General features: G+C 41.4%; 1 protein-coding gene across 5 annotated transcripts in view; it reads left to right on the top strand.

Annotated features, from left to right (window-relative positions):
• TBC1D1 (TBC1 domain family member 1) overlaps positions 1-24,955 on the top strand; it is a 215,191-nt gene that overhangs the window by 109,075 nt on the left and 81,161 nt on the right. For all 5 annotated transcript variants that reach the window (XM_060012706.1, XM_060012704.1, XM_060012705.1 and 2 more), the window contains exons 2-8: positions 1,864-2,322; positions 4,267-4,356; positions 5,724-5,828; positions 6,716-6,848; positions 11,792-11,883; positions 19,190-19,300; positions 24,478-24,606. In XM_060012706.1, coding sequence (XP_059868689.1) covers positions 1,864-2,322; positions 4,267-4,356; positions 5,724-5,828; positions 6,716-6,848; positions 11,792-11,883; positions 19,190-19,300; positions 24,478-24,606 — 1,119 coding nt within the window. The remainder of the gene's footprint in view (positions 1-1,863; positions 2,323-4,266; positions 4,357-5,723; positions 5,829-6,715; positions 6,849-11,791; positions 11,884-19,189; positions 19,301-24,477; positions 24,607-24,955) is intronic.

Raw genomic sequence — 24,955 nt, 5'->3', positions numbered from 1 at the left:
TTTGATATGTAACGAAAGACACCATTCATTACTCACTTCAGATGCAGTGGAAGACCCAGCATATAGAAATGTCAGTTATTGTTTTAAAAAAAGCCTCAAAAGACTGAGTAAGCTTTGAATTTTCTGTTCAGAGAGTGGGGTTAGTAATTAGGAAGATTCACATGGCTCCTGATAAAATAATTTTACCCACTTGCTCAGAAAAGCGGCAAGGTTTTCACTTGCATAAATCGTTTTTCTTTTTTTTTTTGAAAAAGTCATTATTCTTTACCCTTACAGAAACAACTTTTACCTGAAAAATCTTGTAAGCATTTTTTTTCCCCCAGAGAGAAAAACAGGCTGTTTTTGCCAAGTTCCTGTAGTGACTGGTTGGCAAAGGTGTGAGTGAAATCTAGACTTTCTACTTTCTTCTCTCTGTCCTTTTATATTGATGAACAATTTTTAGGCCTCCACAGGATATGTAATTATTTGTCAGTGGAGGAATGAGCTACAGCTCAAGCAAATACTCCGGGCACATGGTTGCTTGACGCTGAAATTCTGGCTTCCTTAGTGTCATTTAGGTCTTATGCTTCAGGAATTAATTTTTTAAAACATAAAATCTCTGAAGATAAAACTGACTTTTTGTACGATAAAAGATCTTGAAAGGATATATCTTAATCTTTATGGCAGAGATTGTCTTTAAGGTGTGCTTGGTACGAAATCACAAAGAGAAAAGTCTTTTGAGTCGTTGGGTCTTTGGGGATTATGTTATGAACACAGAATATAAGCTTGCTTCTTAAAATCCACTAAAACCACCTCCCTTTACTGTATGTATTGATCTTTGACTTGAATTGAAAAGGGGTTCTTTTCCCTCTATGTCATTAAAAAGACATTGGGCCTATGGGTATTGGGTCTTAAATTGGATTTTCTTACAAAGAGAAAAGGAAAAATTGGCTTTGGGTGTTAGGGCATAACAAAAACTAGGCCCTTCCTTATGAAAATTGAATTTGTGCCTGTTTTGTGTTAGTACCGAGGCTGTACATCATCCAGATGATTGCACAGATGCTTATTCATGCGGTTGAGGACTCATCTCGGTCTGTGGCTTCTTTGAGGGATCTTGTCAGAAGCTAATGATGAGAGGGTGTAGCAGTAGTGCCGACAGTAGCACACGAGACCCTTTTGTTCATTCTCTTGATCATGACTTTACATTAGGAATCAAAGGCTTTAGAAGCTCAGTGGAAAGAAGCCCGTGTGTTGCCCTGATTATGATACTGTCATGGGTTGCTTACGCCTTGATTAAAACCTCCTAGCTGTGTAGTCAATACTATTCAACTCTTGGGAAATACAAGACTGAGGAATAAATTGTTAGTTGTCATTAGAGAAAATAATGATGTTGTGATTAGAAGAAAGGTTGTATAAGATAATTACAGTCTTGTTCTCCTCATCCCGTCATTTATTTTGGAAGACTTGACGCACTGCCAAGACGCACTGCCATGAAATTAGAATAACTGCATAATGTTCTGGTGGCAGCTTCCCGGAGAAGACCTTTGGCTTTGGAGTGGGGGCACCAGCCTGGGTTTGACTTGCCACGTGTGGCTGTGTGGCTGTGAGCTCCTTACTTAAGCTTGCAGGATGTTGGGCGCGCGAATCCTCTAGCGTAGCCCCAGCGTGGAAGAGGTGCTGAGTAAATACTTTTCCCCTTCTTGTCTCTGTGTAAGTTGCCCATTTCCCTCTCCTGGTCCCAGATTCCCAGTGGGATGCTCCTTCAGGCTGATGGAATACGCCGTGTGCCGATGGGGAGAGCATGGCGTTGGCTTCTGTGGATGCGGGTCCTGTGCTGTGCCAGCCACTGCGGGTTCCAAATAACACTCCTTCCTTGCCCGGCAGGTGCCTGAGATCATCAGCTCCATCCGGCAGGCCGGGAAGATCGCCCGCCAGGACGAGCTCCGCTGCCCTTCCGAGTTCGATGACACTTTCGCCAAGAAGTTCGAGGTGCTGTTCTGCGGCCGCGTGGCGGTGGCGCACAGGAAGGCCCCGCCCGCCCTGATCGATGAGTGCATCGAGGGCTTCAGCCACGTGAGCGGCGGCGGCTTCTCCTCGGATCAGCTCCGGGCTGCGCCGCAGCCGCCGGGGGACCGGGAGCGGGGCCCACGGCCGATGCGCAAGTCCTTCTCCCAGCCCGGGCTGCGCTCCTTGGCCTTCAGGAAGGAGTTTCAGGACGCAGGCCTGCGGAGTAGTAGTTTTTTCAGCTCCTTTGAGGAGAACGACATCGAGAACCACCTGATTAGTGGACACAATATTGTGCAGCCAACGGATATTGAGGAAAATCGAACTATGCTCTTCACGGTAAAATATTATCAAAGCCTCATGCGCATCCCCAGTCTGATCTGTGTGTTTAAAAGAAAATCTGCTTTATCACGCGAAGATTCTTTGTGAATTGCTTTTGGATTTATGTGTGAATCCATATGTTTTTATACTGAATAATTCTTTTCTCAAGATAAAATCCTTATTTAGTCCCTAATTAGCCTTTGGAATTCAGCAGGGGGTCACAAAAGAGACTCTTATCTTATATCCTCTATGACTTTTATCCCCCTCCCCCATGGTTGTGAAGACACCTTTTCAATGTGGAAAGAAGAGTTAATATGTGTAAAAGAGGCCCCCAAAGGAGATTTTAAAAATGGATATTAATTTCAAGTAATGTATTTCAACAAAATCTTTTTGGAAAATACCCCTTCTTTACTATTTTTACTAATTTGTAAAATACTTACCCTTTGTTATCTGGATAATTAGATTTGGGGATAACATGATATTTGAAATTGATACCCAAGCTGAAATATTAGTTTAGCCAATTGCTCACTCACTTTTTCCTAGAAATGGTTTGGTAAACTGACAGCCAACTGCCAGAAAAGGCATGGGCAGGGAAGCTGTCCCTTGCAGTCGCTGCTCCTGGGTTCCATGCTGATCTCGGCTCTTCTGGTCAGGCTGCCCTCCCTGGGAGTCCTCTGGGTCTGAGCCGATGGGACTCAGCTGGCCCAGTAGCAAGCTGGTCTCTGACAATATAGGGAGTGGATTGTTCCTCGGCCTCCTCTGTCTCTTCTTTGGCCTAAGGCTGACTAGAGAGAGCAACACGAGCTTAAATGTAAAGTCTTGGCGTCTGTGCCTAATTGGGGGCAGAGGATGGCCCAGGAGTGAGGAAGCTGGCTGTGTGGATGTATGCAGGTTCAAGATCAAGATGAGGTGTCAGAGGCCCGATTTCTTCCTCTTTTCATGGTTGACCTAGTATACTGAAAAGAGTGCTACGTTGGCAGTCAGTCTGGTGCTGTAATGTGTGATATATATTTTAAAAAAACAAAACAAAGCAAAAACCCTCTTGGTGTCATTGGGAAAGCTGCTCAGTGCATTTATTTTCAAGTACTTATTATGTGACTGCTGTATACAGGGTCCTGTGTAATACGTTAGAAGTACAGCAGTGAACAAGACAGGCATGATCTCTGCCCACGTGGAATTTAGATTCCAATGAGAGACTGGCGATTGTACAGGTAATTGTCTCACTAAAATTGTGATAAATGCCGTAAAGGAGAAGTAAAGGATGCTGTGAGGGCATCTGGGGAATCAGGGAAGACTTTCTTGAGGAAGTGATTTTCACTGAGCAGGTTTCATTGTGGCCAGCTGGGTTCAGGGAGCAGCAAGGTGAGGGAGGGGTGCTGCACAGTTAACAGTGTGGTTATTGCAACACAGTCCCCTGCTGTAATGGAGATCTGTTACGCTGACCCAGGTATGTAAGACAGTGTTAATTTGTCCTAACGCTCTAGCTTTTTTAGAAAGTCAGGTAAGCAGTAGTGAATATCTAACACAGTATGCATTCAACAAATGGTAGATTGTTTTAACAATAATTTAAGAAGACTTTTCTAATCATTAGGAAGTGTTCTAGAAATCTTGAAAGAGAAGCTCCTGTTTCCTGGGAGGTTCACTTATGTAGAAACCTCTCTTCCTTACAAAGGGGGGATGTGGGAACCTGAGGCTTAGTTGCCAACTTCTGTATATTTGGTCCTTTCACCTCAAGACTGCTGCCTGATGTAGGTGAACACACTGATGGTTGTCTGTGCTACCTGAAATCTGTAGGATAGATTGTGACCTTGAAGTGATTTTCTACATGAGATGGTCAGAATTCTATAGGAGCTTGACCCATTGAGTCTCTATTTTCATAGGTTATGAAATGAGAAAGTTCGTGTATAAATCTGAATTCAGTGTTCATAAAAAGCTAGTTTCTTTTTTTGTTTGTCTTTTAAGATTGGTCAGTCTGAAGTTTACCTCATCAGTCCTGACACCAAAAAAATAGCGTTGGAGAAAAATTTTAAGGAGATATCCTTTTGCTCTCAGGTAAATGGAGATGGGTTATCAGCTCAATTGCCATTTGATTTTTTAATGAATACTTTTACCGTCTTTCAGCAGAAGTGGTTACGGTCACAAGATGTATGCTTTCTAAGTACTGGGTTTGTGATCTTGCATTTCCTTTTGTGTATTAAGGCAAACTATAAATATAATTTTGAAATTAAGAATTTTGCTTTTAGCAACCATAACCTACTGGAGAAAATAGGTCTCCTTTTCTTTTTTTTCAGGCATTGGTAGTAATGTTCCACAGTCATGATTTCCAGGTGTGTGTGTGTGTGTGTGCATATTTATATATACATTCACACACAGTTAATATTTTTAAATAGATACTTATTTTTACTTTATAAAAATTCATAACTTTTGAGGTACCAAGATCATTATTTCTTCTTCCTTAAAATATAATAAATAGTGACTATTTTGAGGCTGTTTTCCTCAGAGTACAGTATCTGCTTGAGTTCTTACTTGCACATCTCCTGGGTGTGTTTCATAGAGAGATTTTGGAGAATCTGTTAATTATAACGAGCTATGCCAATTTTACTCAAGATACTTTTTATCTTGATTTGCTGCTATTTGTATTGTAATGTTCGTATTAAATATCTGCTTTTTCATGTGATAGTTTAATTATTTCCTAAAGGGTACAGTTTACAAGTTTACATGATCACCTGCCCTTCAAGCTGTCAGCACTCATGTCTCTGCCTGCTGGTGCTTTCAGGAGATGCTGCATATTAATGTTTATGGGTGATGTCTAATCTGTATTAAGGTGCCTCTTAGCTTATACTTTCAAAACAAGCGTACATATTAATATTTATTAAAAAGAGCTCTTAGGAAACTATGGTAGAACTTTGGCCTTCATATCTTATGTCTAAAAGCGTCTCTCTTCTCTTGTATGTATAATTTTTGACTCATTCTTCCTACCAGTTTACTTCAGTATTTACATATTTGTTATTTTAGTAGTACGTATGTTTTAAATCTTTTAAACTTTGTGTCTGCATGTGTTTGCATATGTGTGCATATGTGTTTGTATGTTAATCTCTCGTCTGCTAATTCCTTGATACTGAAGAAGAATTCTCATTTTTTTGTGTCAGCTTTTCTCCACTTCCTTTCACTACTAAAATGAGCAGTAAAAACTCCAGTTTTCAGATCCTACTTCTCTTATTGTGGGGATAATCAGAGTAACATTTTAGTAGAACTTCATATTTGAGAGATGTTTTTAGACATTTAAAATATCTGAGAAAATAATACTTTTATAATGTCCTTTAAAATTGTGCTGTGTGACTCTTCAGTTGCATGTCTGGCAGTGGTGCCTTTTCTGGATATAACTGACCATTCCTTGTTCTTGTCCCTGCCTTCAACAGGGTATTAGACATGTGGACCACTTTGGGTTTATCTGCCGAGAGTCTTCGGGAGGTGGAGGCTTTCATTTCGTCTGTTACGTGTTTCAGTGCACAAATGAAGCTCTGGTAAGTGAGAAGGGGCCGTTCTTAAAGTCTCCTTTACAAGGGATTTCAGCCTCACTGATATCTTTACTTAGCAAAGCCATATGGCCTCATTGACATATTATTTGGCTTTAATTATTCTTTCGTCACTATTTGATAACCAGCTAGTACATACCTGAGACTTAATTCGATGTGCATTTTCAATTTTCATCATTCTTAAAGGCCTGCTCACTTTCACCCTCTGCTTTAGCATTTTTCAAATGTCATTTTGGACTTTTGATCAGAAGAGTTGGTTTTCATTCAGTATTTAATTTGCGTCTAGTTTTTACCTTATCTCCTTGAAGAGCTTTGAGCATTTGTAGTGTTTCTAGGCTATGTGTAATCCTAGCAGGTATTATGATTATTATTCATTAACCTGTGACTAACAGTCCAGAAGAATCTTAAAGTACTGAGTCTTTCCACAGAGTCCTGAAATCTCTGCCCAGCTTTTTTTTTTTTTTTTTTTAATAAATTTATTTATTTATTTTTGGCTGCGCTGGGTCTTTGTTGCTGCGCACGGGCTTTCTCTAGTTGCGGTGAGCGGGGGCTACTCTTCATTGCAGTGCGCAGGCTTTCTCATTGTGGTGGCTTCTCTTGTTGCGGAGCACGGGATCTAGGCGTGTGGGCTTCAGTAGTTGTGGCTCGCGGGCTGAGTAGTTGTGGCTCACAGGCTCTAGAGCGCAGACTCAGTAGTCGTGGTGCACGGGCTTAGTTGCTCCGCGGCATGTGGGATCTTCCCAGACCAGGGCTTGAACCCGTGTCCCCTGCATTGGCAGGCGGATTCTTAACCACTGCTCCACCAGGGAAGTCCCATCTGCCCAGCTCATTTTAAATGGACTTTTTGATGACTATAGTCTCCTCTCTTCGATCAGGTGGATGAGATCATGATGACCCTGAAGCAGGCCTTCACAGTGGCTGCGGTGCAGCAGACAGCGAAGGCGACGGCCCAGCTGTGTGAGGGCTGCCCCCTGCAGGGCCTGCACAAGCTCTGTGAGCGGATTGAGGGTGAGCCGGGGTGGGAGGGCGGCAGGGTGGGCGGGGGGCTGTTAAGGGTCCTGGGCAAATTCGTTGGAAGGTTCTGCCCCGTGGAGGCTTGTGTTAGTTACAGGGCTCATAGGTGGATGTCTTCTGTATGTCAGGCACTGTGCCTAGACCATCTCCCCTCAAGGGGCTCTGAGGGCAGTGGAGGAGTAAGGGGACCACAGGGAACAAGACCAGTTGCATTGTTAGCAAGGTGGTGTGAGTGGTCAGTCACTTCAGCTACCATGGAGGGGTCTCGTAACAAGAGAGCTAAGAATTTCCACCGGGTAAGTCAATGACAGCGTCATCGATAACCTCTGCCGGAACAGTTTTAGTGGAGGGAGCAGCCGTAAGGTAGGTTGCAGCTGAGGAGCCCATGAGAAAGCGCACAGGAAGTGATGCTGCGAGTATGGACTACGATTCCTAGAAATGTGGCTTAGGGAGAAACTGCAGTACACGTTCCGGTTAGCATACTTAAGATGTGCCTGGCACTGTACTAAGTGTTTTCTTTAACATGTATTATCATCCACTTAATCCTCACCACCTCTGGGAGGAAAAGGGATTATTTGCACATTTCAGGGATAAGCAAACTTAGTTTCTGGGATTTGGGGATGATAACCATCCTGATGGGTTTGAAGTCGTATCTGATTTCCCTTTTGAAAGACAAATTGACATCATCTTAAGGTCTTTGAAGTTTCATTTGCTGGCATTTCAGTGCTCTTTAAAATGAATCAAAATGATTACCATTTTCAACTGTGTTTTCCTAGCTGTTACTCCTTGCTGACATTATACAAAATATATTTGGGAACAAGAAAACGTGTGCTTTAACAAGAGATCCCATCTGAGAGGATCACTAACCCTTTCCTTAGTGGTTGTCAAGATAAGGTAAATGACAGAAATGTCTCTTATGAGCTTATTAAGAAGCCAACAATGACTTTGGCCTTGAAGATAAAGCAGATCCTGATCTGCAGGAACTGGAAGGGTTCCAGAGTTCCACTTGATACATCTTTCTTTGGTCTGGCTTAGCTTTCAGAAAAATATAGCTGAAAAGTTTAATTGTGGTGGGGATTTTGCTGCTATCGTTTCGGAATTATCATTTCATTTATCTTTTTACTGGATAAAATCCAAGCAAAGCAGAAGCTATGCTAATGTAAAAACATCCAATAAATAGCACAATTAGAAGGCTAGTGAGGATTATATTTTGCCTACATGATGGGAAGCATTTCTAAAGTATAGACGGCACATTATTAGAGCCATCCTTAGTAGGGGAGATGCTGATTATTTTATGAACAGTTCAAGGTTCTTGCTTTTTGCTATATTGCATCCCTAATAAGTAGAATGAGTCATTTATTAAAGCTCATTGTATGTTCCCATAGGAGTAGTTCTAATAGGAAGTTATGATCTGGCCAGGGACTCCATAAACTGTGGAGAGGACCAATGACATGGCAACAAAAAGAAAGACTTTTTTTTTTTTTTTTAATATATTTATTCAGGCTGAGTTGGGTCTTCGTTGCTGTGCGCAGGCTTTCTTTATTTGCGGTGAGCAGGGGCTACTCTTCGTTGCAGTGTGAGGGCTTCTCATTGTGGTGGCTTCTCCACGGGCTCTAGGCGCGTGGGCTTCAGTAGTTGTGGCACGCAGGCTCAGTAGTTGTGGCTCGGGGGCTTAGCTGCTCCGCGGCCTGTGGGATCTTCCCAGACCAGGGCTCGAACCCATGTCCCCTGCATTGGCAGGTGGATTCTTAACCACCGTGCCACCAGGGAAGTCCCAAGACTGTTTTCTTAATAAATTGATATAGTCAGTATGCTCTGGACTCTGTAAAATAGAATAAATACACTGTACATATGGGTGCTGTTGGACACTTACAACATGTAAGGGGTGCAGCTGTGCTGATTCTGTGTTTGAACTATGTACAACTGCTAGTATTTATATAGTGTTTTGCTTATTTTAAAGTTTAGAGGAGCATTTTGGGAATTCTTGGAATGAATTATACTTTCACTAAAAGGAAAAAAAAAGTTTTACTGAGGTTTCCTTTTGCTGTCTAAGTAAATTTGCCTTCAGCAAAGCAAAGGCACTCATCAGAGCTCCCTTTAATAAGAGCCTTTTCAACCAGACATCATGAAGGCGGGCTCACTTGCCTCGCTTCTCCCCTCTAAAACCTTTTGGCATCACCTGGGGAGTGCCCCCTTCTTGCTGCAGAAACTCCCGTTCCCCGCCAAGTCTGAAGGTAGTGAGAAGCCCTGTGGAGGGTGCACAGTGGAAGAGCAGGTGCTGGGACCACAAAGACCACCTCTGATTTGAGATGGGGCAGGAAGAACCTAATGAATTGAGGCACCCTGAAGACAAGGATAGAACTGTCTAAGGATCTCTCCAGACCTGCTGAATATGAAGAATAGTCTGTATGATTTCACCTGAGATTGTTAGAAGTATATATAATTAGTCTGACTCTTCTTGGGGTTTTTCTCCACATGTGAATGTCTCATCAAGCAGTACAGTGTTTCCAAGAGAGGATGTTTGCACTGTGTCATTGACATCCATATGCAGGGAGGATTTTTATTTAATGATTTCTGAGTGCTAATTTTACTCATAAATTTAAACACTGTTTTGATTCAACATGTAAGTAGTTAGTGCAGTAAAGGCATCTCTGTTTGCCTGGCTTGTATGACCTGACAGCTTGCCTGAGGAGTACCTGAACTGTGCTCTGATAAAATTCATCTGTCCTTTCTGCACTTTTACTGACCTCTTTTTTTCTGATTGAAGAATAGTTGACTTACAATATTATTAGTTTCAGATGTATAACATAGTGAGTCAGTATTTTTATTTCTTATGTACCATACAATATCATTATGACATTATTGACTGTATTCCCTGTGCTGTACATTACATCCCTGTGACTTATTTATTTTATAACTGGTAGTTTAAATCCCTTGGTACATCTTAATCCCCTTCACCTATTTCACCCTTCCCCCCCTTCCCCTCCCCCCTGCGACCACTAGTCCTTTGTTAAGTCTGTTTCTGTTTTGTTATATTTGTTTGTTTCTTAGATTCCACGTACAAGTGGAAACATACAGTACTTGTCTTTTTCTGGCTGACTTATTTCACTTAGCACTTCACTTCCCTGTTGAAGGCAGTGGCGTCAGGTGGCTTGACTGCCTGGGTAAAGGAGCAGTGGAGTGTCCTAGGGTGGGCTCTGGGGGCAGACAGATGTGGGTCAGATTCTGACTTTGTCCGTCCCTTAGCTGATAACCTTGGGCAAGACATTTGACTTCACTGTGCCTCAGTTTCTTCATCTATAGACCTTGGAATTGCTTAAAATAGTGCCCACTCCAAGGATTATGTTGAGGATCAGATGAGATTATTTATGGAGTGTTGCATGAAGTGGCACAGCAATCACTTAAGAAATATTGGCTTTTATTTTTATGGTGGCCTCAGGCTTTTCTTGGCCAAAAAAATAAAATGGTGGTGGAAAGAGGAAGGACTTCTGGGAGCTGCAGTGGTTTGAGTAGGGGCAGCGACCTCACCACTGCCTATTAGGAGGGTGAGGGCCCTGCCTTCTGCTGCAGGGTGCGGGGTGGGCGATGGAGGAGCACTGGCGTTGGGGCAGGCTTGGCTGCCGATTGGCCTCCTGACCTGTCAGTCGCCTGGCTTCTCCGGACCTCAGCAAACTCATCTGTAAAACAGAGGCCTGGTTTCCAAGTCCCTGTTCAGAGCTGTCCCCTCTGGCCATCCTAGTAATGTAGATAAATCTGGCACAGAGACTTGGCCAAGGCCCTCCCCAGTGGCTCACCCTCAGGAGGAGAAGACGGGGTGGCATGTGGATGGGGACAGGACTGCCCTGGGAATAAAAGTAATCAGCAGCAGTTTTTTTCCCACGATAGTTAGGTCAACAAATCCTTTCATCCCAAATCTTTTCATCATGGGTAGCATTTATCTCTGGTGCCAAGAAAAGGCAAAACAGGGTCTGAGCCATATATGTGTGGAGAAGGAACTTTCTGAAATACCAAATTCTAATGGACATTAAAATTGCAACTTTATTTTAATGACTTTCCCTCAGAATCCTTTGTAATGTTATTTAAGTGGCCATAAGACTATTACTAAGCATGTGGTGGTAAAGGGAAAGTTGTTAGCCACACAAATCACTTTCTTGTGAAAGAGCCTAGCCTAACCTGTAAGAGAAGAATGTTGGTCAGTTTTCAAATGGGGCAGTAGTTGTTTATCCTTAAGGGAGATTGTCTAGTTTACATATAAATACTCCCTGAGAATTTATCGTTTCCTGCGGACAATGTTCTGGCTGTGTGAGGTGTTGGAGTAGTGGCGAAAAAAGGCAATTTGGAACCACACAAAGCTGACAGAGAGTCCAGTATGGGGTCTTTGGGAATTAACTGAGCTCTCTGGGTCTCAGTTTCCGTAACTGTAAAATGGGGCTAATCAAGTCCTCTTTACCAGATTGTTCTGAGTATTAAATGAAATGATACAGGCCTGATGTTTAAGTCAGTGCCTACCACGTGAGGGCTCAATCAAAAAACGTTGCTTAGGGGCTTCCCTGGTGGCGCAGTAATTGAGGGTCTGCCTGCGATGCAGGGGACGCGGGTTTGTGCCCCGGTCCGGGAGGATCCCACATGCTGCAGAGCGGCTGGGCCCGTGAGCCATGGCCGCTGAGCCTGCGCGTCCAGAGCCTGTGCTCCGCAGCAGGAGAGGCCACAGCAGTGAGAGGCCCGCGTACCACAAAAAAAAAAAAAAAAAAAAAATGTTGCTTGTTGTCAGGGTCATCATCATCACCGACATTATTGATTAGACTTTCCATAAAACCTCAGAAGCCTGAAGAAGGTGGTTAAGTCATGTAAGAGGGGGGAGTGAGCATGGGAAGTGTTAACTGTACCTCGTAACTGTTACCTAGAGTGTTCTCATGTCTCTTTTTTTCTCTTAATAGGAATGAATTCTTCCAAAACCAAACTAGAACTCCAGAAGCACCTGACAACATTAACTAATCAGGAGCAAGCAACTATTTTTGAGGAGGTTCAGGTACAGTACTGGTTTTAAATTTCCAGAAGGAAGAAAGGAGGCAGCTTCTCTGTGAAATTTTATTTATAAAAAATAGCAAAGCAAACCTGTCAGATCCTCAAGGAAGTGGGCCTGAGTTCCTCTAGGTTTAAGCTTTAACAGCCTCGGGACAGGGGCCAGGCCAGAATTGCAGATTCCTATCAGGGCTTGGTTTTTCACGTGAAAACTACTAAACCAGGGGAACTCTCCCTTAAGGAACTAGAGAAAGGAAATAATAAAGTGGAGAGAGCCTCAGCCCGGGAGACGGGACCTGGATTTTGGTCCCTCTCACCGTTTTGGCCTCTCCCATTGCGGAGCACAGGCTCCGGAGGCGCAGGCTCAGCGGCCATGGCTCACGGGCCCAGCCGCTCCGCGGCATGTGGGATCTTCCCAGACTGGGGCACGAACCTGTGTCCCCTGCGTTGGCAGGCAGACTCTCAACCACTGCGCCACCAGGGAAACCCTCTCTGGAAGACCTCTGCTAGCTCCTTCCCGCTTGGGATTTCAGCCCTAAGTGTGAGAGTCTTAAGGATATAACATTTTGTACATGAAATTGAACATAACTTTTCTTCTTCACTCTTTTTTTTCAGTTTTGAAAATAAATTTAGGTGTTACCTACTATATGGTATATCAAACCTAAACATAAAAACAAAATACAGAAGAAAACCCAAGCTCATCGGTTTTCTGCATTAAGCCCGGAACCGCACTGTTGTCCTTGCGTTTAGATGCACTTATCTCGGGAAACTACACTGTGTGTGCTGGCATGCCCATAGTCTGTTCATTATGAATCTTTAATGAGCTCATCAAAAATTTCATGTCTGCTTTAGCCGAGGGGCATTTTCTGTGGTTCTGTGGCACTTTCCTAGGGAGGAGAGTACATCAGAACAAAGCATAAGTCTCTAGTGGGGAGGAGAGTGCCAGGGGTTCTGCACATAGAGAAGTCTTTAAACAAAACAAGATGGCTAGCAAGTCTAGACTGTAGGTTCTCTCTCCCTCTTCACTGAGGGAGAGGCTACAGACAGGGCCCGTGATCTGTTTTCTGTTAGAGTGAAAAATTAAAGAATTGTCTTTGTCTTTTTAATCACATGTTCGAGTTCTCCTTCCCTTGATCTTCTGCAGTAGGATTGGCATATGTATGTTTGAAGGAGAGCGTAGGAAGAGTTTTTTAATTTCATAAATAGCTTAGAATGTAACTTTCACAATTTCCAATTGCCTTTCAGTTTTCTTATTTTCTTTTGAATTGACTTGAGACACACTACTTTGTTTTTTCTTAAAGGATCTTTAGCGTTCTAAGTACGCAGTACTCTCAGACAAATTTAATGTGATTTGTACTTGGAATTCATAAATGGATGGACAATTTGCTTCTGATTGTTAATGCATTTGTGATGGGAGCTGGGTCCTTTTTCTTTTTTTTTTTTAAATTTATTTTAATTTATTTTTCGCTGTGTTGGGTCTTCGTTGCTGCGCTCAGGCTTTCTGTAGTTGCGGCGAGCAGGGGCTACTTTTCGTAGCGGTGCGTCGGCTTCTCATTGCAGTGGCTTCTCTTGTTGAAGAGCACAGGCTCTAGGCGCGTGGACTTCAGTAGTCGTGGCACACAGGCTCAGTAGTTGTGGCTCACGGGCTCTAGAGCGCAGGCTCAGTAGTTGTGGCACATGGGCTTAGTTGCTCTGCAGCATGTGAGATCTTCCTGGACCAGGGCTCGAACTCATGTCCCCTACATTGGCAGGTGGATTATTCTTTTTTTTCTTTTTTTGTGGTACGTGGACCTCTTACTGTTGTGGCCTCACCCGTTGCGGAGCACAGGCTCTGGACGCGCAGGCTCAGCGACCATGGCTCATGGGCCCAGCCGTTCCGCGGCATGTGGGATCTTCCCAGACCGGGGCACGAACCCGTGTCCCCTGCACCGGCAGGCGGACTCTCAACCACTGCACCACCAGGGAAGCCCTGGCAGGTGGGTTCTTAACCACTGCGCCACCAGGGAAGCCCAGAGCTGGGTCCTTTTTCATCTGATGCTAGCCCACTTTGCTGTTTTAGTGCCATCAAGTCACTTTGGGGAATATCTTTCTAGCAAGCATAGAAGATGCACCTTCCTCCCCTACTGTGAGTTTGTTTTCTTTTTCATTTAGATAGCACTGTGTAGCTTTCCCCAAAACAGTGTGGTGAATCAGGATAGGTAATACCCCAGATACCCTTCTGCAGCAATGATTATGTTCCTGATGGATGTGATTTTGAGATTCTCTTTGATCCATGTGAGTGTGAGACACTCAATATAAAAAATGGCAAAGAGACTTTAGAGAAAATCAGTGACAAAAGTTTGTTTTAAAAAAATGGATTCAGCTAATATCCTGGGATCCCTGTGTGGTGTTGTAGAAGGCTCTGTAATTTTTTGATTGGTTTAAAGACCAAAGGGAAGTCATTGTTCATTGGCTTTGAAAAGCCAGCTCGTACTTTGTCCTCCATCATTGTAGGTGTGGCTCTTTTTTGAATAATACAAATTTAACATGGATCTCTTCTTCTGATGGCTTATTGGTAGTCTTATTAAATTATTTACTCAATGACCATTCTTGTTTTTTTATAAAATATTTTATAAACCAAGTCACTAGTTTCCTTTTAGGTAGTAGTTCCTGCTAATGCATTTGAAAATCATGCATTTCAAACAGATCATAAGGAAAAAGGTGGCTTTGCAGTGTCATGATACCTCTTTTAAATAGAATGGTTAATATTTTCCTTTGTATGTTTTTTTTCCTGGAGAATGATTTGTTTCTGAGGAAATTCTCCAAGGGCAAATTTTTATAAAACAAATGTAATTACTATTGAAATCAATAGTACATGATTGCTTAAATAGTTATTAAAACATATATATTCAGTGTTTTTGTAAATAAATGTTTCATGCAAAAAAAAAAAAAGTGCAACCCAAACAGAACCATAAAGAAAAAGAAATCCTTAATTACTGTGCAGATGATGCTGGGGAAGTATCACTGCTGCAAATAAGCCGGCTTTGACTTTGAGCTCTGTGAGGAGAACTTGGGGCCAGATGGGCCTGTGGGTGTGCTAACCCTTCTAAGAGGACTCAAGACACTGCAGAGCCACTTTTTAATTTAGGACCTTGTTGAAGTGTACATTTTTCAAACACGTCTAAGTGGGCGAATGAGAATGTGACCCTTGGGTGGGGTCTGACTCTGTCCAGGTGCTGTCCCCTGCTGGCTGAGTGTGCGGAGTTTACATAGGTCGTCCTCAGGGAGAAGTTGCTTTCAGTCTGAGTTGGGCTAGTAAAGAAACTGTCTCAAAGTCGAATTCTCTTCATTTGAATGCGTGTATTTCAGGGAATGACTTAATTAATACTCAGTAGGTAAATCAAATAGATTTATAGTCAGTAGATGTTGATAACGGATTAAATAATGTGACTTTTCACAAGTTAAAGATAAGTGGTTGGAGGAATTTTTTTTCACTTTGTACAGAATATAGAGCAGCTTAATTGGATTTTCCCATGGTTTTAAAATTATTTCTTGCAAGATTTCATTATACTTTTTAAAAAAGATGTCAGGCTGTAGTCCAGGTGAGCACTGCCATTTTCAGTAGATTCCTCAGAAGACCATAGGCTTTCTCAGCATTCTGGTATTCATTAGGCAGTGTTAGAAATGGATTTCAAATTGCTTTTACAACCAATTTATAGGCCCGCCCTCATAGAAATGAGGTTAAGAAACACGTAACAACATTGGCTTTGTTGCTTTTAACAGGCAATTAATTGTTTTATATTGTTCTTGTTTAAAAAATGAAATATAACTATAGAAAAGCACACAAATCAGTGGTATATAGTTCAGTGAAATAAAAAAAATTTTTGAGATATAGTTGATTTATAATATTACATAAGTTTCAGGTGTGCAACGTAGTGATTCACAATTTTTAAAGGTTATACTCTATAGTTATTATAAAATATTGGCTGTAGGTGAATTTTTTAAAATATTTATTTATTTATTTATTTATTTATTTATTTTTGGCTGTGTTGGGTCTTCATTTCTGTTCGAGGGCTTTCTCTAGTTGCGGCAAGCGGGGGCCACTCTTCATCGCGGTGCGCGGGCCTCTCACTATCGTGGCCTCTCTTGTTGTGGAGCACAGGCTCCAGATGCGCAGGCTCAGTAGTTGTGGCTCACGGGCCTAGTTGCTCCACGGCATGTGGGATCTTCCCAGACCAGGGCTCAAACCCGTGTCCCCTGCATTGGCAGGCAGATTCTCAACCACAGCACCACCAGGGAAGCCCTGTCAGTGAATTTTTATAAGATGAATACACCTGTGCAGCAGCACGCAGATTAGGAAATAGAGCGTGTCCAAGTCCCTCCGAACCCCCCCTTGGTCCTGCCCCAGGTGACCACCATCCTGACTCCTGACTCCGTAGGTTAACTTTGAGTAATAAGCAAGTTAATTTTTGACTGCAAAGGGATGTTATCCAACTTCATTCCCCATTATTTTCCTCAGACCTGTCTCTCTGTCATGAATGTTTATAAAGTTAAATCATCTTCAGGAAATAATGATTTGTCCCTTTGCAGGATGGTGAAGTTCCCTGGGAGGCACTCAGGAGATGATACCTTGCTAATCGTTTTCACTAAATAGCAGGGTAGCCCCTAGTCATGTTTCAGTTATTTTAAGAAAGGGTTTATTTCTTGACCTTGTATGACACCACAGACATGGTCTTCTCAGCCTCACTGACTTTCCCCTGTGATGTTTAACGAGCTCCTTGATGCAGTGTCTGGGCAGTAGCTGTGGTAGTACATTGTGCTCAGTTTAGTCTCATTTTCTGTCCATTCAAGTAGTTTCTTTCATGTATATGCTGAGGGAAAGAGAATGTATTAATAATGCTCCTCTCCTGTTACTGTATTCTTAGCCTTTTTGATATGTTGAAATAAGTGATTATGAAGAATTTCTCCAACAAAAATACAAATTTTCTTGTGAGAGCAGCCCAAAGGTTTGATTGAAGAATAGGAAAGGAAAGAATGGGTCAGCTCTTGGGTGCCTGCTCAGAGGCTTCGTAATTCCTGCCTGCTTCTCTTTCCTGGACTTTAAATATATATATACTTTATTTTTTAGAGTAGTTTTAGTTTCACAGAAAAAGTGGGTGGAAGTACAGAGAGTTCCCATGAAACTTCTCATGCCCTTCCCCCAAGCCAGTTTCCCCTAGTAATATCTTGTCTTAATGTGGTACCTTTATTACAATCGATCAGCCAATATTGATACATCTTTAGTGATTAAAGTCTGTAGTTTACATTAGGGTTAACTCTTGGTGTGGTACATTCTGTGGGTTCTGACACATGTTTGATGGCATGTATCCACCATTATAGTATCATACAGAATTGTTTCACTGCCCTAAAGATTCTCTATGCTCCACCTTTTCACTATTCCCCAACCCCCCACCTCTGTTCCAAACCCCAGGCAACCACTGATTTTACTGTCTCCATAGTTTGTCTTTTCCAGAATGTCACATAGTTAGAATCATACTGTTTGTGTAGCCTTTTCAGTTGGGCTTCTTTCCCTTAACAATATGCATTTAAGGTTCCTCCATGTCTTTTTATGGTTTGATAGCTCTTTTTAGTGCTGAGTAATATTTCATTGGATGTACCACAGTTTATCCATTCACCTGTGTAAAGACACCTGGTTGCTTCTAAATTTTAGCAATTATGAATAAAGCTGCTATACACATTCTTGTGCAGGCTTTTGTATGGGCATAGATTTTCAACTCATTCAAGTGAATACTAAGCAGTATGATTGTTGGATCACATGGTGGGAACATGGTTAGTTTTGTAAGAAGCTGCCAAACTGGCTCCCAAAGTGCTGTAACCATATCATGTTCCCACCAGCAATGAGTGAAAGTTCCTGTTGTCTCTGGGGGCTTTTAGGCTCACAGTATATCTGTAACCGTCCCGAGGTCAGCAAAATTAAGTTAGGATTGTGGTATGTGACTACCGCTTTCCTCTTTTGAAGATCTGATGGAAACTTTCTCTGGAACAACCCACGTGTTGCATAAAACATGTAAAAAATTATAACATCAAGGTTCATGGCTTGGCATCCAGATTGAGAACATCTATTCTGACCTTTAAAATATTTAATCTTTAAATCTGAAATTTGAGAGAACAGGAAGTCCTCATTGAAAACAACCTCTTCTAATCATTTACTATCCTTTCCTTGGGTAACAGGAACAACTTATTTAAAATGATCTTTGTCTTTAAGAGAGGAATGTTAGAATGCTTCTAGTCTGTGACATGAGGGGTAAAATTGTTCCTTAGTCAGCTGGGCTGCCAAGAATGGCATTGACCCGGACTCGGATGCTTGTGTAATTGATCCGTTTATTAGACACCCTGACTTTGATTTAAAGGGCAGGCTAGAGGTTTGGGGGAGGGAGGGAGGGAGGAGCAGGGCAATGGATAACTGTCGTTGTAAAAAAAAGATATTTTTCTAAAGTTTATAGACCAGAAACTTTGTTTATCTCCAGAGTAATTCAGTTTTGTTTTCTTCGTATTCAGGGAAAATAATTGAATACATTAAATTAGATGGTCTTCTAAACATGAACTCTGGTATTTCAAATCCAAAGAATTTGGGGCTGGAAAAGACTTTGGAGTGTATTTTGTGCATAATCTTCATTTGAACAGACAGAGAAGCTAAGCTTAAATGACAAGCCTTTGGTCTCACTTCTAGGCAGCACCTTGAACTTACATGACCTGATTTCTAGACCAGTGTGCTTTGCCACTAAAGGCATACAAATAATTTTTTAAAAACCAGAGGAAAAAATTGAGTCCATGCCATGAAATTTTGTGTGCAAGTGCATGCCTTGTGAGGCTTCCAGGAAGTGCTTCATGATGAACATGTTTGACATGTGGAAGGAACCATGGCCCTGGATCCAGTTGCTGGTTTCCTTTCCAGTTCCCTGATCATAAGAGTTTATAAATAAGTAACCATTGTGGCTCTTGACCTCTGGGTGTTTACACAGATTTTTGTCCTTTTCTTATGTTTTTAAGACTGTTTATTAAATATTTTGACTATGTCTCTATCTGATGTGAAATGTTTATTTTAGGTATAAGGACATCAGAGGTCAGAGGCTAAATCTGGCCCACTGGCTTCGTTATCTGTTTCTTTTTAAAAATTATCTCCAGTTGTAGGATCATTGGTGCCCCCTAGTGAGGTGATTGGGTAAAAGCACTAGTTGATGAATGGAAGCTGGTAGCATTTTCAAAGGGATGGGTTAGCAGTTTTGGTGACAATTAAAAATTAATGTAATATATTCTCTTTTTTTTTCATTAAGAAATTGAGACCAAGAAATGAGCAGCGAGAGAATGAATTGATTGTTTCTTTCCTGAGATGTTTATATGAAGAGAAACAAAAAGTTCACGTCCATATTGGGGAAATAAAGCAGGTATGGCATTTTTCTCTCTTCTTAAAATTTTACCAGGACACTGTGTAAAGCAGAGTCCTGAGGATTTTCTGAAGCTCTGAAACTTCTTTTTCTCCCTGAATTTTATTTTCATTTGTTAAACATGTAGGGGAAATTGGAGAATATTTAGATTGTGCTTAGAAAAGGTGAGGAGAGTTTCTGTCTGCGTTGTAGTGGGAGCAGAGTAGTTGCTCTGATGAGGGGACTGGTGTAGAGCATCGAGAGTGGAGTTTACGAGTGGATGCTAGCAAGGAAAGCTCCTTGACCTGCAGGGAGCCAGTCCCTGTCACCTCACCTTTCTCCTTGATTAAATGGGACTGACATTGTACAGCTGCCTTCAGAATTACATAAAGTGCCCGGAAGCTCTTTGTAATAAAAATGCAATGTGCATAGAAGATAGCACTGCTGATAAGTCACATACAGTATTAGCCTGGTTTACGTGCTATTCAGATGTGGAGCTTCCGTCAATTCCTCTTCATACGCTGCAGGTGCAGAGTTGGCCTCCTGTCCTCTCTTTCCACAGCTCTGTTCAGCTTTTCTGTGTGAGGGGTGCTATCTCAGAGGCTGAGGCTGCCTGCAGGGCTCTGTCTTTGAAGAGCTTCGAGTTTGGGATTCAGGACCATTTTCCTATTTCTTTTGGACTCTCTATAAGTCAATTTATAATAACCATTATAGCTTCTAAACATGCATTTTATATTTGTTTAAGTTACTGTTAGGCCAGAAAGCCTAGAGAAAAATCAGTAAAGTATGTTCAAAGAGTCTTTAATTTCCAGAAGTATATTGCCTTTTTTTTTTTTTTTTAAAAAAGAATACTTCCTGAGTGCTTATTCTCAAGGTGTTTTAATGCTCAGTTGTGTGCTCTCCTCTTGCTATTTTCCCTGTAAACAGCCTCTGCTTTTCCGGTAACGTAACCGTGATGCAGTTTTATTTGGATGCACACACAGCAACTCTCCCCATTTGCTTTCTGCTTTCCAGCTGGCTTTGGCAATTATGTGCCTTTGCTGAACTCCTGGTCACATACAGTGGCCAACATTGTTTTTAATTTCATCGGCCAACTCTAGGGCCCCTTAGCTGTGACCCTAATATCAGTACACTGTGTTTTTGGCCTTTGTGTGTTGACCTTCCTCCCTTCTCAGCTGGTACCCTTAAGAGAGTGGGCAAGTTCTGTTATCCTCCTGTTCACTTTTGGATGGGCCACCCAGTCTAAGTTTTCAGTTAATTCCCTAGTTCACTTTTCAACATATTTCTTTTCTCATTTTCTTTCCTTTTTTCTCTTGTGCCACTGATAGTTATTCTATGTTTGATTTTCTCTTTCCTGAGTCACTCTAACTTGTTCCAACAGGAAATTGATACTTCTGAAATAATTTATAATGGCTAGAAAGGAGAATGAAGTGTTTATGGTGGATGGAAAGTTTTGCCCTAAATGCAATCTCATTTTTGTGGAACAGAGTAGTATCTTTATGATTTGGGCATAGACTAGTACAGTAAAGAAATATATTAATGTTTCTTTTATTTTCCCTCATTTGAAAACAGAATTTAATGTAAAGAAGACCAAGTCTCACAAAGTGGAACTGGTGTCTGGGCAGTAGTTGGGTGTCCCCTAGGCTGGATACCCTCTTGGGCTCCGAGTTTGGCTTTTCAGAGCCGCAGCTGCTTTAGATCAGATCGATCAGATGAACTTTTGAGAGTTCACCAATAGATTCCTGCTCTCACTTTCTGCTACCAGATAATTTAACCACATGGACTTCATTATGTTCTTATTGCTCCTAAAAATTCCTGTAACCTTTGAAAATGTGTTTTGACTTGACCTAGAGAGAGGTAGAATTGTGGTCTGCGTCCACCAGCCTTCAAAAGTAGATGGAAGGGCTTCCCTGGTGGCGCAGTGGTTGAGAGTCCGCCTGCCGATGCAGGGGACATGGGTTCGTGCCCCGGTCCGGGAAGATCCCACATGCCGCGTAGCGGCTCGGCCCGTGAGCCATGGCCGCTCAGCCTGCGCGTCCGGAGCCTGTGCTCTGCAACGGGAAAGGCCGCAACAGTGAGAGGCCCGCGTACCGCAAAAAAAAAAAAAAAATGTAGATGGAAGACAATGAGCACAGTCTCAGGGCTGTACTTCTCAGAGCTGTGGTGATGCCACACCGTACATGCTTTTCAGACTGAAGTGTTAGTGTTGGATATCTGTCGGAGGAATTGTTCCGTAAAGTAGAAAACAAACTGAATGAATCCTTTGATCTTATGGGAAAGGATTCAGCTTGGGCAAGGACCTATAAATTAATAAAGTTTAGAGAGTATCATGTTGGAATCAGTGGACATATCATTTCTGCTTGTATTCACTGAGCTGGTACAAAAATTAATAATATTAAATCAACTGCCACTGATTGAACGTTTCCCATGTAGTAGGTATAGTTTTAATTCTCTACATGAATTATTCCATTTTTTTCTACAACAACTTTTTTGAGATAGGTGGTGTAATACCCATGTTAGAGACAAGGACATGAGGAACAGAGGTCAAGTCGTTTGCTAGAGAGTGTGGAGCTCACGTGTCTGAGGTCCAAGGACATTATCTTAAGCTCCTAAAGGGCATAATGATTAACTAACAAAATCTAATGTTATGTAACCACTCATCGATATGTCTGGGTCCGTTATCCAGTAGATAAGTTTTTCTTTTTTTTTTTTTTTCTGACATTTTATTACAGAAAATTTCCAACATACCAAAAAGTTGAAAGAATCCCACAGTGAACACTCACATACCCACAATCTGGGTGAAACCATTTTAAACGTTTTGTTATGTTTGCTTTCCCATATAGCTATCCATCTATTACTCCACCTTATTTTTGATGTTTTTCAGAGTAAGTTTCTGATACTAGTACTCTTGATCCCTAAACACTTCAGTATGCATATCATTAATTAGAATTTGGTATTTATTTACAATTTTTTGGAGATAACATTTACATATAGTAAGTTGCACAAATCTTGAGTGTACCATTTGTTGAGTTTTGAGGATTTCGTATATTTAAGTAACCCAGACCCGTATCAAGGTATAGAACATCTCCATCATGCCAGAAAGTACCTTCATACCCAGTCAGTCCTCACTCCCTCCCTCCCCTAGGCAACCACTGTCTTGATTTTTTTTCTACCACAGATTAGTTTTGCCTGTTTTAGAACTTTCTATAAATGGAATCATACAGTATGTTCTCTTTTAGTTCTGGCTTCTTTTGCTTAGCATAATGTTTTTGATATTCGTCCTTGTTGCTTCATAAATCAGTAATTATGTTCTTTTTTATTCCATTTTGTCAATAGCACAGTTTGTTTCTCCATTCTCCTTTTGATGGGCACCTTAGCTATTTCTAGGTGCTGGTTATTCTGAATAAGGCTGATGGTGGATACATTGTGACACTACTGGATGGTGGGTTCTGAACTGAGAACTTCATAGTAGCTTCAGAATTTAAAACTTGCCTAGAGTTTACCCATCTGTCTTGGGATGGGCAATGTGAGGACTGCAGTCTAGAGCCCCACACTAGAAACTTATCCAAGAACCAGCATCATCTTCAAAGGAGAAACTTCTAGATGCTTAGTTTAAAATAAACAAGGAGTGTGTTATTTTCTAAATGCAAATTATTTTCTAAACGTGAATTATTTTTTAAATGTGAATTATTTTCAGACTGCATTTGAATTACAGTGATAGACATAGAAAAGAACCTTTTTAGGTGGTAGAGGAGAGCAGAAGCAGCATTGAATTAAGTATATAGAGATTCTTATGGCCTGGTTTATAAAAAGAAAAACACAAGTGCAGTTTTTGTTCTTTCTATGTAGGATCTACTACGTTCTACCAGTCTTTTAGCCAGTATTTTCTGTATATATCAGAACAGTTAAAAATGCTTCTTTTTTAGGAAAACTTTGGTTATGAGTTTGAAAGCAGGTCTACAGTTTCTTAACTTCGTGAATGAACTGGTATTGAGTCAAATGCAGGCCCCTGAGCGTTCTTTGTGGGTAATTGCCTTTCCTCTAGAGACTGACTCCAGTCTGGATAGGCTCTTACTCTTGGTAAATGATTGCACAGGACCAAACTGCAACTAGTAAGGCATCCACCCATGCTACATGACTTAGTCAGTATTTGTTGAGTGACTGCCAGAGCCTGTGCTCATCACTGTTCTTCTCAACACCTGCACAATGTTAACTTGGCCAAAGCTGGAGGTGGTAGGAAGGCACTTATTGTATTAATCTGCACATTTTTCTGTATGCTTGACATATGTAACAACAACAAAGAATAGTTGGTGTTTAGAGTAATGGAGGATGTGGTTGAGTATTTTTCTAACAAAATCATCATCTAGCAGAAAGCATTCAGGTAAGAATCCATAGAAGAAACAATTTAATCTAGAGTAGAGGTTTTTTTGTATTTTTTTTAAGCATACCTCTTTGTTAATAAGTAACATTAAACTTCATTTTGTGATTGGCAAACAAACTTTTATGTTGTCAGTTTCATGTTCCCATCAGTTAAGGGAGAGACTTGGTTGCAGAGGAGAATGAATGGGATGATGGAAACAATAGGTGGGAGAGAGGAAAAAGACAGGATTCTGTAGAAGGGGATGAAGGGATTAGTGTAGGCAGAGAGGATGGATTCTTCAGTTGATTAGATTTATTTTGTCTCACCCTCTGAAATGCCCCCAAAAGTAAGTTGTTACTTTACTTTGAAAAGCTAATCATAGCTACCTTTGTACCAGAAGCTGTGCCCAATGTTTTACATGCTTTACGTGTTTTAATCTCAAAACATAGCACTATGGTTAGATCCTGAGGTTGATCTCAATTTACAGAAGACGAAATTGTGGCTCAGAGAAAGTAAGAAACTTGCTCAAGGCCACAGCTAGTGAATGACATGTCTCTGATCCAGCCACAGAGCCCAAGCTCTAAACTGCTTTGTTAACTGATTAGTTTCTAAGCACTTTCCTTATTTTGTTTGGAGTAGGCAAAGCAACTCTTTGAGGCAAAATTATTTCCTGGACTTGCAGTCATGTCACCAAGGAGCAGATGAGAAGAGGTCACAGAAAAAATGACCTGAGGTCAAAAAGATGCATTCTAGAGATTTTTCGGTCCTTTAAAAAGGAAGGAAAGAAGGAGGGAAGGAAGATCTAAGTGACTTAATTTTCCATTGTTTCACTTTCTAGGCATCACAGATTGCAGCAGAGAATATTGGAAGTGAATTACCATCTAGTGCCACTCGATTTAGGCTAGATATGCTGAAAAACAAAGCGAAGAGATCTTTAACGGAGTCTTTAGAAAGTATTTTGTCCCGGGTAAGTGGCATAATTCCTCCTAGTTTAAGTTAAATCACCGTTTTTGAGAGAGCATGAAATTCAGTTCTTTGCTTTTGTTCCATCAGTGTTCATCATACAGTTTAGAAGGGTGAGACCTTTTTTGGTGTCTTCTCAGTGTTAGAAAAATGTTATCTACACTGAAAATTCAGTTTTTAACTTGGTCCGGGTTAAAAAGTGTTCTCTACTCTTTTGTATTGTATGGAATTTTTGTCTCCCAAAAGAATGTTATTTGTTGGCCAGTCCCTGGAAAGAGCATGGATTAGATACACCAAGGTGTGGGTTCCATTCTCCCTAGCGTCACTAGGTACAGTTTAAAAATTGTTATCGT

Source organism: Delphinus delphis, chromosome 5 (assembly GCF_949987515.2).
Source record: "Delphinus delphis chromosome 5, mDelDel1.2, whole genome shotgun sequence".
Lineage (NCBI taxonomy): Eukaryota > Metazoa > Chordata > Mammalia > Artiodactyla > Delphinidae > Delphinus > Delphinus delphis.
The sequence above is the reverse complement of the archived record's forward strand: the minus strand, read 5'-3'. Positions and strand labels throughout refer to the sequence as shown.